At 58.8% G+C, this 16976-nt stretch overlaps 3 protein-coding genes across 3 annotated transcripts; all 3 read right to left on the reverse strand.

Annotated features, from left to right (window-relative positions):
• Positions 1 to 1483: 1483 nt before the first annotated feature.
• On the reverse strand, positions 1484 to 3189 carry il10 (interleukin 10). Its single transcript, XM_086168450.1, has 5 exons — positions 2519 to 3189; positions 2374 to 2433; positions 2090 to 2254; positions 1800 to 1862; positions 1484 to 1723 (listed from the first exon to the last, which is right to left on the reverse strand). The coding sequence occupies exons 1-5, from the start codon at positions 2726 to 2728 to the stop codon at positions 1619 to 1621; spliced, it is 603 nt and encodes a 200-aa protein (XP_086024576.1). The 5' UTR covers positions 2729 to 3189; the 3' UTR covers positions 1484 to 1618.
• A 3855-nt stretch (positions 3190 to 7044) lies between these two features.
• Positions 7045 to 9465, reverse strand: LOC147222503 (interleukin-10-like). The gene is made up of 4 exons (XM_086168319.1): positions 9208 to 9465; positions 9074 to 9133; positions 8798 to 8962; positions 7045 to 7367 (listed from the first exon to the last, which is right to left on the reverse strand). The coding sequence occupies exons 1-4, from the start codon at positions 9415 to 9417 to the stop codon at positions 7290 to 7292; spliced, it is 513 nt and encodes a 170-aa protein (XP_086024445.1). The 5' UTR covers positions 9418 to 9465; the 3' UTR covers positions 7045 to 7289.
• Positions 9466 to 14010: 4545 nt separating this feature from the next.
• il20 (interleukin 20) lies at positions 14011 to 15512 on the reverse strand. The gene is made up of 5 exons (XM_086168741.1): positions 15342 to 15512; positions 15182 to 15244; positions 14958 to 15110; positions 14826 to 14888; positions 14011 to 14319 (listed from the first exon to the last, which is right to left on the reverse strand). Exons 1-5 carry the CDS (start codon positions 15510 to 15512, stop codon positions 14242 to 14244), a joined length of 528 nt encoding a protein of 175 aa, XP_086024867.1. The 3' UTR covers positions 14011 to 14241.
• Between the last annotated feature and the right edge of the window lie 1464 nt (positions 15513 to 16976).

A 16976-nucleotide genomic window follows, 5' to 3' on the forward strand; every position in this document is an offset into this window, starting at 1 on the left:
CGCGTTCCTTGAAGAGACGCGCCATCTCTGCCTCTCACCTGCAGAGCTGCGGCGGACGGTCAGCGCCGCTCGGACCCGCCCGCGGCCGGTGTTCACGCGAGACGTGCAGTTTTGCAGCTCGTAGGTTGCGGTGCGTGAATGGAAGAGTAGCCTGACGGTGAACCTTCCAAACACCAAGGGCAAAAACAGTGGTCCAGGGATGGTGTGTGTGTGTGTGTGTGTGAGCCCGCCGGCCGTTTGCTGTCTCTCAGGCTGGTGGTCGGAGCTGCTGCTGTCTGAGGAGTCCTGGAGGCCGGTGCTCCCTGGAGTATCTGGGATGTGTCCTGAACAAAGCTTGTGTGAATGAGACTCTGCGCCGTCTGACGTTCTGCCACAATGTCAGAGGAGCATCGCTGCCGGCCTGCTGTTCTGCCTTGACCCGGTTAGCATCAGAAAAAGACCCAGACTGAGTCATTTCCACTGAGCCGAGCTCAAGGCCCAGGACGTCGCGTGTTGCTCAACTCTCAGGGTTGCTGACCGCAGGCCCGGGACTCCCCGGGTGCAGAATGGACCGTTGCGAAATATAAGTCTGTCACCGGTCAGGGGACCCGCAGGGGAGAAGCAGGCGTGGGAGGAAAGTCCTAGAACTTCAGATGTGTCCACGGCATCTTTCCAGGGGCTTTGAGATGTGCCGTGAAACAGAGAACGAATGAGCCATCACGCGTGACCTCAGCCGCTCCGGGTCCTCGTGAGCTCCCGCATCACTGGAAAACCACCCCTGCAACCTCCTGGGTTCACGACGGCACGCGCCTTCTGTCCGGGACCCGCCCGACCTCGGTGGCACCGGAGAGCCGAGGACCCGCGCCGAAGAGAGGGCCGCGATGAAAGGCGACCGGGAGCGATGACCGGGATCGGGGTCCTCGGTTCTCCCGGCCGGAGGAGGGCGACCTTCGGTCGCGGGTGTCAGGATGCGGACCGGGACGTCCCGACGTGGCACCTGGAACACCAGAACCGCCGGCGGCGGCAGGTCGGCCCTCTGTTCCCATGACTTCTGCCGAAGGCGGCGTCGGCCCGTCGTTTTCCGTCTTCCCAGCCAGAACTCAGCCTCCTCCGGACCCGAGGCTCTGTGACAGGCCTGTCATTGGCAGGACCACACCCAGAGTCTGGACTGACTACACACACACACACACACACACACACACACACACACACACACACACACACACACGTGTATGTCGCTGTAATCAGCGGTTCTGCCCCAGAAGCCTCTGGAGAGTCTCTCCAGGTTCGGAGAGACCACGCAGAGCGGATTTGCGGTGACGGCCGTGCACGTAAATCCAGAGGGCATTCGAGCAAGTGTGCGTGTGTGCGCGGGTATGCGTGTAAGGTCAAGATGACGAGCGTGGCACCCATTCCACGCACGGCGGTCCGGGTGGACGCGTCACGCAGACACAGGCGAACACATGGGAGTCCAGCTTTGGTTTATTGTGTTGCGTCGATACAAAAATAAATAGAAAAATAGATGATCTGTATAAATACTGCGTGTTCATGAAGGTCGCCTCCTCGGTCTCGGCGCTCCGAGGCGGAAACCAGACGTTCCCGCGTCCGGCGCCTGAACGCTCCCCCCGGGGGCGCGCGTTCAGGCGCGGGGCGCTCGCTGCCGCTTGGAGGCCAGATACCCCTCCATGTAGTTGAAGAGCAGGTCCAGCTCGGCCATCGCCTTGTAGAGCCCTTTGCTCTCCATCTGGGGAGAAGCACAAGTCGGGGTGAACCCTCACTCCACGGAACCCACCCGCGGGACCAGACGGGACGCGGCTCACCGTGGAGTAGGCGGCGTGGAGGCTCCGGATGTCGAAGTGCTGCTGGCAGGAGAAGTACTGCCTCTGCGTGGAGGAGAGGAGAGGAGGAGAAGAGAAGAAGAGGAGGAGGAGAGGAGAAGAGAAGAAGAGAAGAAGAGAAGAAGAGGAGGAGAGGAGGAGAGGAGGAGAGGAGGAGAAGAGGAGAAGAGAAGAAGAGGAGAGGAGCGGACGTTACCTCCGGGACCGCCAGACGCGCGGCGACTCCCCGCAGTAACCCCGCTCCCCGGCGCGCATGCGCGGCGGACACTCACGCATCTGTGCACGTCGAGTTTGAGCCGGTCGAAGATGCCCTGGATGGACTCCATGTGCGGACGCAGCGCCGCGGCGTCCTCCGGAAGCCCGGAGAGCGCGGCCGGAAGCACCGTCCGCAGGTAGAAGCCCAGCACGCTGTCCACCGTCTGGCAGGCGAACTGGGTCTGGGGTGGGGGGGCAGGGGGGTTACGGGGACCTCTGTGTGTGTGTGTGTGTGTGTGTGTGTGTGTGTGTGTGTGTGTGTGTGTGTGTGTGTGTGTGTGTGTGTGCGCGCACACAACACCTTGAACGAGTCCCGGACGGTCCGGTCCAGCAGAGCTGTGTTCAGGTCGTCGTTTTCTTCCTGGAAACAAGGAGATGAACCAGTGAGGGGGGCGGCGGGGGGGGGGGGGGGGGGGGGGGGAAAGAAGGGGGGCAGCGATACTCACGTAGTAATCCCGGATCCGGGAGTAATCCTCCCTGAGTCTGCGCAGCCGGGCGGGGAAACTCTCCACGAACTTGCAGCAGTCGCTGGTGCAAACGGTGGCGCTGAGCGCCCCGGGCGGGGGCAGCAGGGCGCCCAGCAGCAGGGGCAGCAGGGGCATCAGGGCCATCAGGGGCATTAGGGGCCGCGGGGGCAGCGGGGCTCGGTGGGTCATTGTGCCGCGGGCGGAGGGGCTGGGTGTCGTGGGCTCTGCGCAGCGCTGGCTTCCTGCCAAAGTTGGTGTTCCTCTGGCCCGAGGCTGTCCTATATAGGATTTGGAGGTTCTGAGGGAGGAGTCTGAGAGTCTTGGCTTACCTCATGGAGGCCACCGCTGCCACACCGTCATCCCCTCATGGAAACATGAGTCACCGCTGATCTGCACCTCGGGTCCTTCTGGTCCTCGGGGCTTCCGGGGGATCCCGTTCTGGATCTGGAAATAAAGGTCCGGCGGTCCCAGGCGGTCCCAGGCGGTCCCAGGCGGTCCCAGGCGGGCCTTCGGCGGAGACGAGCCTCGTCCTCGCCTCCAGTTTCGCCGAGGCCCGGTCCAGCGCTCCTCGCCGGAGGAACCCCGGGGCCCGCGAGGCGTCGTCCTCCGGCCGTCCTCTCTGTGTTCTATGTGTTCTGGAAAGCCCGAGTTTCTCGTTCTCCGTGTCCGAGCTGTCGGTGGCAACGCTCCGTTGGGCAACAGCGGTGTTTTCGAAGCTGTGATGATGACATCGCATTTATTCCCATCTTTGGGGTTATTGATCGGAGAACGTGCCGAGGAGGAGCTTCTCCCGGGTCACGGCCACGAACGAGGCGGAGACGGAGATGGAGGGGGAAGTGGAAGTGCGGGTGGAGGTGGAGGTGAAGAGCTGATTCCGGCTCATTTGTATTTCATTTCTTGGTTCCTTGACAACAGCAAAGGAACGACAGGCTTGGAGAACAGAAGGGCCGCCGGGCGCAGACGACCTTCATCCATCAGATGAAGACGCCGTGCAGAAGGCGCAGCGTCAGCAAGTAGATTCGAGGAAGGGATGCGGCGTGGGCGCACGGCGTTCAGCGCGGTCTGCCGCGGGTTTGAGGGCGGCCCGTTCCCGTGCGTGTGACAGAGATCTGGAGTGCGTGCTCATCATCTGCTCACAAACTAAGTCATGTTGGAGCTGAAATGACGTCGTGGAAACTGTCGCTGGTCTCGGCCGCAAAGCGTCACACCGGCATGACACACGTCTAATATTACTAATGTGAAATGAGGAAAAATGCTTCCATTTAGCTCCATCACCATCATCCTCATGTTTCAACACTAGTTTCTCTACGTGACGCCCCGTGAGTCTGTGTCAAAGGTTCCCCCCCCCCGGTCTGGCTCAGCGCAGAATCACGCGGAGGCTGCGTCCGGTGCCGGCGAAGAGGTGGACGTCAGGACGTCGTACCCGGATCATCTCAGCCATACAGCGTTCCTCTGACCGTACGTCTCTCCTCGAGGACGCCGTGGACAGAGAGCTCAGAGGAAACCACGGCTCCTCAGAATGACTTCAGCCACACTTGCACTTTGGCCGCCCGGCGAGGGTCTGAACGTATCACTCCTCTCAGCTGATTCTGTTGTTCACATCCAGTGACTTTCTGAACCTGGAGGCTGAAGAGGAAACTGTCACATGGATCACTGAATGAAGAGTCTCCCACACACACACACACACACACAAACACCAGAGCGGTGTTTTTGTTGTGGGTCTTAGTCAAACCTTGGCCCTTGTTCAGGACTGTTCTCGGCCGATCGACCCCCCAGGCCGCCTCGGGGTCTCTGCACCCATGGGGTTCAGATAACGGACCGTAAACTGGAGGCTTGGGGGGGGCGGTCACTTCTTCTGTGACCTCGCCGGCGCTCTTTGATCCGGACCATTCCGACTGCACGGCTGCACTCTGGGGCTCTTCACTGATGTGTGTGTGTGTGTGTGTGTGTGTGTGTGTGTGTGTGCGTGCGTGTGTGTGTGTGTGCGCTTGCGCGTCTGCGTGGGTGTCTGGGATTAGCATGTGCGTAAGCATACATGCGTGTGTGTCCATCCTGATATGCAGCGCCGCTGGTGTGAAGAAGGTGTTAACCACAGCCGTGTGAACGCCGCCTCCCACGTTCGCTCATACTTTTTCCTGCAGCTCCAAAAGACAGATCGCCCGAGTTCGAGGAATTTGAAAACACCGCAGCTTCGGGGCCTCTCTGCACCCGACACCGAATCCATCGATCATCACCTGCCGGCGCCGGATGGCCTGGAACGTGTCGGCCCGTGACAGGTGATAAAGGTCGAGTGAACGTTCTGTTCGTTTGCTCCAGTTAGTAAAATCACAGGCGCGCCGTCTCTCTGACCTCCTGCTGCTTTTAAGGGAAGTGACCGTTTCCTCGTGATCACAGTGAGTTTTTGAAAGCACCGTTGACCTCTTGGTCTCTCGGGGCATCTGTCAGCTGAGGTGAACCGACGGAACCGTGATGGGTTGGAAGCGATGGAAGCGGATCAGCAGTTGCCGTTGACCTTGTGTGAGTTCACGCGTCAAAACAAAACTGAAAGGTATCTGTGATTCCCTCCCATGGGCCGCGGGTCAGAGGAGGTGTGATTTAAGCACGCGTTCGCCGGATGAAACCGTCCCGGGCCGATGATCCGACCCGGGAAGGGCGGTGCGCCGCCAGAACGTAGACCGGGCCCGCAGGCCTCGTCAGGTCCAGCACGGACGGAGAAGCTGCTCCTGAAAAAGACTTCCGAGGGAAGCGGCCGACCTGGTTTCTTTGTGTTTTTCCGCCTCGGGCGATTCCTTTCGGCCAGACTCGTCGGGCCGCGCGACACCACAAAGATGAGGCGGAGCGGGAGGAGCCCGAGCGGGAGGAGCCCGAGCAGGCTCCGCCGTCCGGTTCCCCTCCAGCCTCACCCGTCTTGTGGACCAGCAGCTGACCGCTTCGGCCTTGTCGCCCGAACATCTCACTGATGAAGACCATGGAGAGGATCACCCTCAGCCATCTCTGTCCTTGGTTGGCAGGCTGTTGGTACGGGTGTTGAAGACTCCATCGTCTACCCAACTCACAGGTCGACCCCCACCCGGAGAGCCGTCGTAGCACTGTGAGAGTCACGTTCCTTGGCTGGCTTCTCCAGCGCTTTCACCTGGTGCGCCGGTGCGAAGCACAGCAGCCACAGGGCATGCGGCGCTTCGGTCCTCGTCAAAGTCAACTCTGTTGCCGATTCTGTTATACCTTCACATATATGGAGAATTGAGAATTGAGAGAATTGAGAATTGCACTCTGAGACCCACAGTGCAAAAATAAAGAAATAATAAATAATTTGTCACAGAGAACAACAACAAGTTGTGCTAAGGTGCAGTTGCGAAGAAAAAACAAGTGATAGAAGTGATAGGAAGTGCTGTTGCGTCAACAATTTTACCACTGCGTTTCCATGTAATCGAATGAGTGAGTGAATCGATGAAGGAGTTCTTATGGCTTCTACACATCTGAGTAGAGATCCGACACGGACAGCTGCCACCTCTGGAAATTCTCCGACGACGTCCAACGACGTATCTCGGTGGAACGATCAGAAGAACAGGGACGTCGTCCCCTTCTTTGTTGCCCGGACCACCCGCTGATCGACGGCGGCGAGACGAAGATGGCGATCGACCGGTGAACATCCGACGTCTGGACACGGAGACGGGGAAGGAGTTCAGATACCCAGGCGTTCACCTCGACAACCAACCGGACCGGCCCGGCACATCTCCAACACAAGTGTCCCGGATGAGAAGGGCCAAGGTCGTCTCCGCCTCCTGAGGAGACTGAGGTCCTTTGGTGTGTGTGGGATTCTGTTATGGACTTTTAATGATACCGTCGTGGTCCCTGCAGCGGTCTGCTGGGGCCGGCTCAGTCCCGGACCACCTTCCTGACCACCCTCTGGGCTCCGTCGAGGTGCTGGGTGAGAGGAAGACGCTGGCCAGGCTGGCATCCGTCATGGACAATCCCTCCTCCCCTCTGCTGGAAGAGTCAAGGTGCAGAGCGTTTGTTGTCACGTGTAGAGTCTGGAAACAGGTTTCTCAGCACAGTTGCAAACAGTCAAAGTTGAAGTTGCATACAGTTTGAATGGACAGTTAAGTGATGCGAACGGCCGAGTGCCGGACGGAGGGCAGAGCCGTCCGGAGGTCGACTTGCTCATCGACTCCTGCCAGTTGTTCAGGACAGAACAGGTAGAACGGGCTCTTTCGTGGCGTCGTCCAAGGTTTCACGCTCCCGTACCTTCGGCGGAGGGTCGGTTCGGCGGAGGGTTGGCCGGCGTCCTCAGTTGAAGGTCCCTCCAGGGGCGTCCTGGAGGCGTCGCCTGTGTCCGTGCAGAGGACGGTGAGGCGGCCGAGGGACGGGGTGTTTGGCCTCAGCCGTGACCGAACCGCGGACGGGACCTCACCCAGAGCTGAGCCGGGTTCACACAGTGAGGGCCCCGTAACACACACACACACTCACACACACACACACAAGTAAGAGACCGTCCACATTTCTATTAAAGAGCCGCTTTATTACGGGATTCCATAAAGACACAGAAAATATATTACTGTAAAATCTTACATTTAAATCAGCGAGTTCCAAAGTACCGTGTAGGGTGCTGGTTATATTCCCGGGGTCAGTGCAAACACAGCCTCTCTCCTTTCAACATAAATATCTGGTTTTAAATAATGGAATAATGGACATTCAAGTACACGTGGAGGAAGGGGTCCGTTAACCTCCCGCCGTCCTCGGAGACGCCCGCTCACTCCATCTCCTGCAGCCAGTCCAGCAGGACGTCCAGCTCGGGCACGGCCTTCCGGGCCGCCAGCTCCGCGTCCAGCTGCTCGTGGAAGGGAAGCGGAGAGAGAAGAGCCTTGGTTCATTCACAGATCTGAGCAGGAGCTTCATCCTGGTCCGTGCACAGCTCTAACACACCCTCTGGCTGTGTGCGGAGGTGCTACACATCTTCTGAGCGCGGCATTTACAGTGTATAAACACAGCCGTTTCAGTATCTAAAAGCAGTATATGGTATATAATGTCAATATATTTTGTACATCCAAGCCGTATTTGTAGCGTATAAAAGCAGCACTTTCCGTTTATAAAAGCAATGTTTTTCAGGATTCTGAAAGCAGTATTTTCTGCAGCGCTGGACCGGGCCTCGGCGAAACTGGAGGCGAGGACGAGGCTCGTCTCCGCCGAAGGCCCGCCTGGGACCGCCTGGGACCGCCTGGGACCGCCTGGGACCGCCTGGGACCGCCTGGGACCGCCGGACCTTTATTTCCAGATCCAGAACGGGATCCCCCGGAAGCCCCGAGGACCAGAAGGACCCGAGGTGCAGATCAGCGGTGACTCATGTTTCCATGAGGGGATGACGGTGTGGCAGCGGTGGCCTCCATGAGGTAAGCCAAGACTCTCAGACTCCTCCCTCAGAACCTCCAAATCCCATATAGGACAGCCTCGGGCCAGAGGAACACCAACTTTGGCAGGAAGCCCGCGCTGCGCAGAGCCCACGACACCCAGCCCCTCCGCCCGCGGCACAATGACCCACCGAGCCCCGCTGCCCCCGCGGCCCCTAATGCCCCTGATGCCCCTGCTGCCCCTGCTGCCCCTGCTGCTGGGCGCCCTGCTGCCCCCGCCCGGGGCGCTCAGCGCCACCGTTTGCACCAGCGACTGCTGCAAGTTCGTGGAGAGTTTCCCCGCCCGGCTGCGCAGACTCAGGGAGGATTACTCCCGGATCCGGGATTACTACCTGAGTATCGCTGCCCCCCCCCCCCCCCCCCCGCCGCCCCCCTCACTGGTTCATCTCCTTGTTTCCAGGAAGAAAACGACGACCTGAACACAGCTCTGCTGGACCGGACCGTCCGGAACTCGTTCAAGGTGTTGTGTGCGCGCGCGCACACACACACACACACACACACACACACACACACACACACACACACACACACACACACACACACACACACACACACACAGTGCTGCTGGCAGGAGAAGTACTGCCTCTGCGTGGAGGAGAGGAGAGGAGAGGAGGAGAAGAGAAGAAGAGGAGAAGAAGAGAAGAAGAGGAGAAGAAGAGAAGAAGAGGAGGAGAAGAGAAGAAGAAGAGGAGGAGGAGAGGAGAAGAGGAGGAGAGGAGGAGAGGAGGAGAAGAGGAGAAGAGAAGAAGAGGAGAAGAGGAGAGGAGCGGACGTTACCTCCGGGACCGCCAGACGCGCGGCGACTCCCCGCAGTAACCCCGCTCCCCGGCGCGCATGCGCGGCGGACACTCACGCATCTGTGCACGTCGAGTTTGAGCCGGTCGAAGATGCCCTGGATGGACTCCATGTGCGGACGCAGCGCCGCGGCGTCCTCCGGAAGCCCGGAGAGCGCGGCCGGAAGCACCGTCCGCAGGTAGAAGCCCAGCACGCTGTCCACCGTCTGGCAGGCGAACTGGGTCTGGGGTGGGGGGGCAGGGGGGTTACGGGGACCTCTGTGTGTGTGTGTGTGTGTGTGTGTGTGTGTGTGTGTGTGTGTGTGTGTGTGTGTGTGTGTGCGCGCACACAACACCTTGAACGAGTCCCGGACGGTCCGGTCCAGCAGAGCTGTGTTCAGGTCGTCGTTTTCTTCCTGGAAACAAGGAGATGAACCAGTGAGGGGGGCGGCGGGGGGGGGGGGGGAGGAAGGGGGGCAGCGATACTCACGTAGTAATCCCGGATCCGGGAGTAATCCTCCCTGAGTCTGCGCAGCCGGGCGGGGAAACTCTCCACGAACTTGCAGCAGTCGCTGGTGCAAACGGTGGCGCTGAGCGCCCCGGGCGGGGGCAGCGGGGCGCCCAGCAGCAGGGGCAGCAGGGGCATCAGGGCCATCAGGGGCATTAGGGGCCGCGGGGGCAGCGGGGCTCGGTGGGTCATTGTGCCGCGGGCGGAGGGGCTGGGTGTCGTGGGCTCTGCGCAGCGCGGGCTTCCTGCCAAAGTTGGTGTTCCTCTGGCCCGAGGCCGTCCTATATAGGATTTGGAAGTTCTGAGGGAGGAGTCTGAGAATCTTGGCTTACCTCATGGAGGCCACCGCTGCCACACCGTCATCCCCTCATGGAAACATGAGTCACCGCTGATCTGCACCTCGGGTCCTTCTGGTCCTCGGGGCTTCCGGGGAATCCCGTTCTGGATCTGGAAATAAAGGTCCGGCGGTCCCAGGCGGGCCTTCGGCGGAGACGAGCCTCGTCCTCGCCTCCAGTTTCGCCGAGGCCCGGTCCAGCGCTCCTCGCCGGAGGAACCCCGGGGCCCGCGAGGCGTCGTCCTCCGGCCGTCCTCTCTGTGTTCTATGTGTTCTGGAAAGCCCGAGTTTCTCGTTCTCCGTGTCCGAGCTGTCGGTGGCAACGCTCCGTTGGGCAACAGCGGTGTTTTCGAAGCTGTGATGATGACATCGCATTTATTCCCATCTTTGGGGTTATTGATCGGAGAACGTGCCGAGGAGGAGCTTCTCCCGGGTCACGGCCACGAACGAGGCGGAGACGGAGATGGAGATGGAGGGGGAAGTGGAAGTGCGGGTGGAGGTGGAGGTGAAGAGCTGATTCCGGCTCATTTGTATTTCATTTCTTGGTTCCTTGACAACAGCAAAGGAACGACAGGCTTGGAGAACAGAAGGGCCGCCGGGTGCAGACGACCTTCATCCATCAGATGAAGACGCCGTGCAGAAGGCGCAGCGTCAGCAAGTAGATTCGAGGAAGGGATGCGGCGTGGGCGCACGGCGTTCAGCGCGGTCTGCCAGGGGTTTGAGGGCGGCCCGTTCCCGTGCGTGTGACAGAGATCTGGAGTGCGTGCTCATCATCTGCTCACAAACTAAGTCATGTTGGAGCTGAAATGACGTCGTGGAAACTGTCGCTGGTCTCGGCCGCAAAGCGTCACACCGGCATGACACACGTCTAATATTACTAATGTGAAATGAGGAAAAATGCTTCCATTTAGCTCCATCACCATCATCCTCATGTTTCAACACTAGTTTCTCTACGTGACGCCCCGTGAGTCTGTGTCAAAGGTTCCCCCCCCCCGGTCTGGCTCAGCGCAGAATCACGCGGAGGCTGCGTCCGGTGCCGGCGAAGAGGTGGACGTCAGGACGTCGTACCCGGATCATCTCAGCCATACAGCGTTCCTCTGACCGTACGTCTCTCCTCGAGGACGCCGTGGACAGAGAGCTCAGAGGAAACCACGGCTCCTCAGAATGACTTCAGCCACACTTGCACTTTGGCCGCCCGGCGAGGGTCTGAACGTATCACTCCTCTCAGCTGATTCTGTTGTTCACATCCAGTGACTTTCTGAACCTGGAGGCTGAAGAGGAAACTGTCACATGGATCACTGAATGAAGTGTCTCCCACACACACACACACACACACACACACACACACACATACACACACACACACACAAACACCAGAGCGGTGTTTTTGTTGTGGGTCTTAGTCAAATCTTGGCCCTTGTTCAGGACTGTTCTCGGCCGATCGACCCCCCAGGCCGCCTCGGGGTCTCTGCACCCATGGGGTTCAGATAACGGACCGTAAACTGGAGGCTTGGGGGGGGCGGTCACTTCTTCTGTGACCTCGCCGGCGCTCTTTGATCCGGACCATTCCGACTGCACGGCTGCACTCTGGGGCTCTTCACTGATGTGTGTGTGTGTGTGTGTGTGTGTGTGTGCGTGTGTGTGTGTGTGCGCTTGCGCGTCTGCGTGGGTGTCTGGGATTAGCATGTGCGTAAGCATACATGCGTGTGTGTCCATCCTGATATGCAGCGCCGCTGGTGTGAAGAAGGTGTTAACCACAGCCGTGTGAACGCCGCCTCCCACGTTCGCTCATACTTTTTCCTGCAGCTCCAAAAGACAGATCGCCCGAGTTCGAGGAATTTGAAAACACCGCAGCTTCGGGGCCTCTCTGCACCCGACACCGAATCCATCGATCATCACCTGCCGGCGCCGGATGGCCTGGAACGTGTCGGCCCGTGACAGGTGATAAAGGTCGAGTGAACGTTCTGTTCGTTTGCTCCAGTTAGTAAAATCACAGGCGCGCCGTCTCTCTGACCTCCTGCTGCTTTTAAGGGAAGTGACCGTTTCCTCGTGATCACAGTGAGTTTTTGAAAGCACCGTTGACCTCTTGGTCTCTCGGGGCATCTGTCAGCTGAGGTGAACCGACGGAACCGTGATGGGTTGGAAGCGATGGAAGCGGATCAGCAGTTGCCGTTGACCTTGTGTGAGTTCACGCGTCAAAACAAAACTGAAAGGTATCTGTGATTCCCTCCCATGGGCCGCGGGTCAGAGGAGGTGTGATTTAAGCACGCGTTCGCCGGATGAAACCGTCCCGGGCCGATGATCCGACCCGGGAAGGGCGGTGCGCCGCCAGAACGTAGACCGGGCCCGCAGGCCTCGTCAGGTCCAGCACGGACGGAGAAGCTGCTCCTGAAAAAGACTTCCGAGGGAAGCGGCCGACCTGGTTTCTTTGTGTTTTTCCGCCTCGGGCGATTCCTTTCGGCCAGACTCGTCGGGCCGCGCGACACCACAAAGATGAGCCCGAGCGGGAGGAGCCCGAGCGGGAGGAGCCCGAGCAGGAGGAGCCCAAGCAGGCTCCGCCGTCCGGTTCCCCTCCAGCCTCACCCGTCTTGTGGACCAGCAGCTGACCGCTTCGGCCTTGTCGCCCGAACATCTCACTGATGAAGACCATGGAGAGGATCACCCTCAGCCATCTCTGTCCTTGGTTGGCAGGCTGTTGGTACGGGTGTTGAAGACTCCATCGTCTACCCAACTCACAGGTCGACCCCCACCCGGAGAGCCGTCGCAGCACTGTGAGAGTCACGTTCCTTGGCTGGCTTCTCCAGCGCTTTCACCTGGTGCGCCGGTGCGAAGCACAGCAGCCACAGGGCATGCGGCGCTTCGGTCCTCGTCAAAGTCAACTCTGTTGCCGATTCTGTTATACCTTCACATATATGGAGAATTGAGAATTGAGAGAATTGAGAATTGCACTCTGAGACCCACAGTGCAAAAATAAAGAAATAATAAATAATTTGTCACAGAGAACAACAACAAGTTGTGCTAAGGTGCAGTTGCGAAGAAAAAACAAGTGATAGAAGTGATAGGAAGTGCTGTTGCGTCAACAATTTTACCACTGCGTTTCCATGTAATCGAATGAGTGAGTGAATCGATGAAGGAGTTCTTATGGCTTCTACACATCTGAGTAGAGATCCGACACGGACAGCTGCCACCTCTGGAAATTCTCCGACGACGTCCAACGACGTATCTCGGTGGAACGATCAGAAGAACAGGGACGTCGTCCCCTTCTTTGTTGCCCGGACCACCCGCTGATCGACGGCGGCGAGACGAAGATGGCGATCGACCGGTGAACATCCGACGTCTGGACACGGACACGGGGAAGGAGTTCAGATACCCAGGCGTTCACCTCGACAACCAACCGGACCGGCCCGGCACATCTCCAACACAAGTGTCCCGGATGAGAAGGGCCAAGGTCGTCTCCGCCTCCTGAGGAGACTGAGGTCCTTTGGTGTGTGTGGGATTCTGTTATGGACTTTTAATGATACCGTCGTGGTCCCTGCAGCGGTCTGCTGGGGCCGGCTCAGTCCCGGACCACCTTCCTGACCACCCTCTGGGCTCCGTCGAGGTGCTGGGTGAGAGGAAGACGCTGGCCAGGCTGGCATCCGTCATGGACAATCCCTCCTCCCCTCTGCTGGAAGAGTCAAGGTGCAGAGCGTTTGTTGTCACGTGTAGAGTCTGGAAACAGGTTTCTCAGCACAGTTGCAAACAGTCAAAGTTGAAGTTGCATACAGTTTGAATGGACAGTTAAGTGATGCGAACGGCCGAGTGCCGGACGGAGGGCAGAGCCGTCCGGAGGTCGACTTGCTCATCGACTCCTGCCAGTTGTTCAGGACAGAACAGGTAGAACGGGCTCTTTCGTGGCGTCGTCCAAGGTTTCACGCTCCCGTACCTTCGGCGGAGGGTCGGTTCTGGTCCTGGACCGCGGCGGCAGCTCTCCTGTGGACTCTGCGCCGGTAGATGCTCTGCAGAGAAGGCAGCGAGCTTCTGATGTCGACGAGGGCGGCGCTCTGGTCCACAAAGAGCTTCCTGATGGAGGAGTGTTTCTGCCAAATCATGGAGGCGGTGGTTGGACCAGGGGGCGGAGCCACGCTGTCAGACAACCCCCCTCCCCCCCCAACCCCCACCAGGGTCTTTACTGGCTTTCCTCGCGAGAGCACAAGTTGTCAGTGTTTGGCCGGCGTCCTCAGTTGAAGGTCCCTCCAGGGGCGTCCTGGAGGCGTCGCCTGTGTCCGTGCAGAGGACGGTGAGGCGGCCGAGGGACGGGGTGTTTGGCCTCAGCCGTGACCGAACCGCGGACGGGACCTCACCCAGAGCTGAGCCGGGTTCACACAGTGAGGGCCCCGTAACACACACACACACTCACACACACACACACAAGTAAGAGACCGTCCACATTTCTATTAAAGAGCCGCTTTATTACGGGATTCCATAAAGACACAGAAAATATATTACTGTAAAATCTTACATTTAAATCAGCGAGTTCCAAAGTACCGTGTAGGGTGCTGGTTATATTCCCGGGGTCAGTGCAAACACAGCCTCTCTCCTTTCAACATAAATATCTGGTTTTAAATAATGGAATAATGGACATTCAAGTACACGTGGAGGAAGGGGTCCGTTAACCTCCCGCCGTCCTCGGAGACGCCCGCTCACTCCATCTCCTGCAGCCAGTCCAGCAGGACGTCCAGCTCGGACACGGCCTTCCGGGCCGCCAGCTCCGCGTCCAGCTGCTCGTGGAAGGGAAGCGGAGAGAGAAGAGCCTTGGTTCATTCACAGATCTGAGCAGGAGCTTCATCCTGGTCCGTGCACAGCTCTAACACACCCTCTGGCTGTGTGCGGAGGTGCTACACATCTTCTGAGCGCGGCATTTACAGTGTATAAACACAGCCGTTTCAGTATCTAAAAGCAGTATATGGTATATAATGTCAATATATTTTGTACATCCAAGCCGTATTTGTAGCGTATAAAAGCAGCACTTTCCGTTTATAAAAGCAATGTTTTTCAGGATTCTGAAAGCAGTATTTTCTGCAGACAAGATAAAATAAGACAAATGTTAGCACTGCATCCTGAGGAGTTTTGAACCCCTGTCTCTCCTCTCTAGGTCTCTGAGAAGATGCCCGTCTGACCGGGATCCTGACCCGGTCCGTATGAAGGTGTGCGGGTCAGAGCCGCTGCCGAAGTGCTATGGAGTGACGGGTTCCTCACACCTCATGTTACTCCATGCCCCACGTACCTTGGTGAACCTTGTGTGCAGAGACTGGAGGATGGTCTGCGTCTTCTCACTGCAGCCGCAGAGCTGGAGACAGGAGAGCCCGGTTACTGAGAGCCGACGGCAGGAGCTTCAGACTCGCCGCAGGACACTTACACAGGACTGCATGTCCCTTCTGATGGTCACGAAGGCGTTGGCCAGGGCGCTGGAGTGGCGCCGCAGCTGCGGCTGAGAGGGCACGTACTTGCTGAACACCATTTCAACGTAGAACTTGAGGAGGAGACGCATCAAGCAGCACATCTGCTCCTCCTGAGAAGAGAAGGCAAAGTGAGCTGGGATCGAGCTCCCAGAGGAGAGGGCGCGGTCGACCCGGGACCTACGGGGACGTCCTTCGTGGCCGATCGGTCCAGGATCTTCACCCCCGGTTCGCTGTCCCCCGTGATCTGCAATCAAAAGCGGCTCAGTCAGAATTCTTCCTCTGCGCCGGAGATGACGGAGGCGTGTCACCCGCTCGCAGAGGAGCGTTCGTCCCGGACTCACCGCGCTCTGTCTTATTTCGGCGTAATATCTGCGCAGCTCCAGCGTGTGAACGTTGACGAGGCAGCCGGCGACGCTCACGGCGCCGGCCTCCTCCGGCCCGAGGTGGCTGAGCAGCAGGAGCAGGACCAGGCAGGCCGAGCCGCCCAGAGGCACCTTCGCAGCTGCGGACATTCCGGCTGGATGGCTGAGGCAGAAATCAGGTTCAAATTCACATTCGTCATCGATGCAGGATGAGCAACCGATAAGCAACCCGGGGTCGATTTCTGCCCGAGGTCGGCGTCCCGTCCCCGATCGAGGACGGACCGAATCTTCCCCTCTAACACGGCGTCACATCGGCGTCACGTCAAATAACCCCCGATGCTGGCCTGGCTCAGAGACCCCGAAGGCTCCCATCGGATCACTTACCTGACTGGCAGTCACTGACCTTTGACCCCCACCCCAACCCCCCTCCCCCGAGCAGCACCCTCACCTGTGCAAGTGTGAAGGTGTGTGTGTTCGTCAGAGGCGTCTGAGGCAGGCTGTGTGTCCGTGTCTCCATGCTGCCTCCTCTTATAGTGAACCCAGGGGAATTTTGCCGAATGCCCTCGACGAAGATGCTGTCAGAACATCTGCGGCTGCCGCTGCTTCGCAGCAGGAGGAAGAGTGTCGCAATTCCAGGAACTAACAGACACTCACTGATCTCAGGACATGGAAAGGAAAAGACGCCAGATTTCCTCCTCGGGCGAGTCGTGTCGTCATTGAGGAGAAACACCTCCAGTGACACGTCAGGTAGCCGATGACTCATCCGTCCCTGCGGGGCGGCGGCCGGGCCGAGGGTCCCCGCGGGGCGGCGGCCCCCCTCCCCAAAACACCCTGAGCTGCGTCTGGCTCCCTTCAGACCCGCTTCCATCCCCGCGCTCCTCCTCACCTGTCCAAGTGTCCTTGAGCCTCGAGCCGCTGCTCACCGGCCGCCTTCTGCTCAAGGCCCTGCAGTGCAGGACCTGCATCTGGATGATGATGATGATGATGTGCTCCAGGTGCAACTGGAGGAGACCAAAAAAGCCACTTCTATTCTATCGCATTCAAAGCTTGATTTTCACTTGACAGGGCTAATACACACACACACACACGCGCGCTATGGGATGTTCTGCATTTCATGTTAATGTGGGGTGGTTTCTTCACATTTTTGAATACATTTAGATCATCGGAGATGCTTTTGTGTTCAGACTGTCCTGGAGAATCCTGGGAGGACCAGGGGAGTCCTGCAGAGACCGTGGACTCTGTCCCGCCACGTGAAAAAGACATCTGCCCTCCCTGGTCACCAGAATCTTCAGTTCCAGAGAAGCCGCCTCTGTCGCAGAAGCAGGAGCACCTTCAAAGACCTTCAGAGGAATGAAGATGCGTCCAAGCCCCGAAGGAGCCCCCTGCGGCTCATTCACAAGCACCGGTTCCCGCTCCTGGGTGGGGCGGAGGAAGCTCAGGTGAAGTACTTCTGCTCCCGCATCGAACACTACGATTGGCTCGGCCGTTCAGCTGCCGTAAGGCGAGCCCGGGGCGGAGATGTGATGTCTGACATTGCACAGATGACGCACTTCTCTTCATGGAAGCCTTGGAACACGGCCCGTCGACAAGGCGCCCGCGGACGCGCCCGCGGCT

The sequence above is a fragment of the Fistularia commersonii genome, chromosome 21 (genome assembly GCF_037954325.1).
Source record: "Fistularia commersonii isolate RoL2024-O1a breed Wild chromosome 21, RoL_Fcom_v1.0, whole genome shotgun sequence".
NCBI classification, from domain to species: Eukaryota; Metazoa; Chordata; class Actinopteri; order Syngnathiformes; family Fistulariidae; genus Fistularia; species Fistularia commersonii.

Bases quoted from the DNA above. Each gene is read 5' to 3' on its own strand.
- il10 (XM_086168450.1), bottom strand. From the start codon at position 2,728: ATGACCCACCGAGCCCCGCTGCCCCCGCGGCCCCTAATGCCCCTGATG. The intron at 1,863-2,089 runs GTGAGTGTCCGC...TCCTCCACGCAG, and splicing joins AACTCGACGTGCACAGATGC to AGGCAGTACTTCTCCTGCCA. The intron at 1,724-1,799 runs GTGAGCCGCGTC...GCTTCTCCCCAG, and splicing joins TCCACGCCGCCTACTCCACG to ATGGAGAGCAAAGGGCTCTA.
- LOC147222503 (XM_086168319.1), bottom strand. From the start codon at position 9,417: ATGACCCACCGAGCCCCGCTGCCCCCGCGGCCCCTAATGCCCCTGATG. The intron at 9,134-9,207 runs GTGAGTATCGCT...CCTTGTTTCCAG, and splicing joins CCCGGATCCGGGATTACTAC to GAAGAAAACGACGACCTGAA. The intron at 7,368-8,797 runs GTGAGTGTCCGC...TTCCACGAGCAG, and splicing joins AACTCGACGTGCACAGATGC to CTGGACGCGGAGCTGGCGGC.
- il20 (XM_086168741.1), bottom strand. From the start codon at position 15,512: ATGTCCGCAGCTGCGAAGGTGCCTCTGGGCGGCTCGGCCTGCCTGGTC. The intron at 15,245-15,341 runs GTGAGTCCGGGA...TTTTGATTGCAG, and splicing joins CCGAAATAAGACAGAGCGCG to ATCACGGGGGACAGCGAACC. The intron at 14,320-14,825 runs GTACGTGGGGCA...TTCCACGAGCAG, and splicing joins TGCACACAAGGTTCACCAAG to CTGGACGCGGAGCTGGCGGC.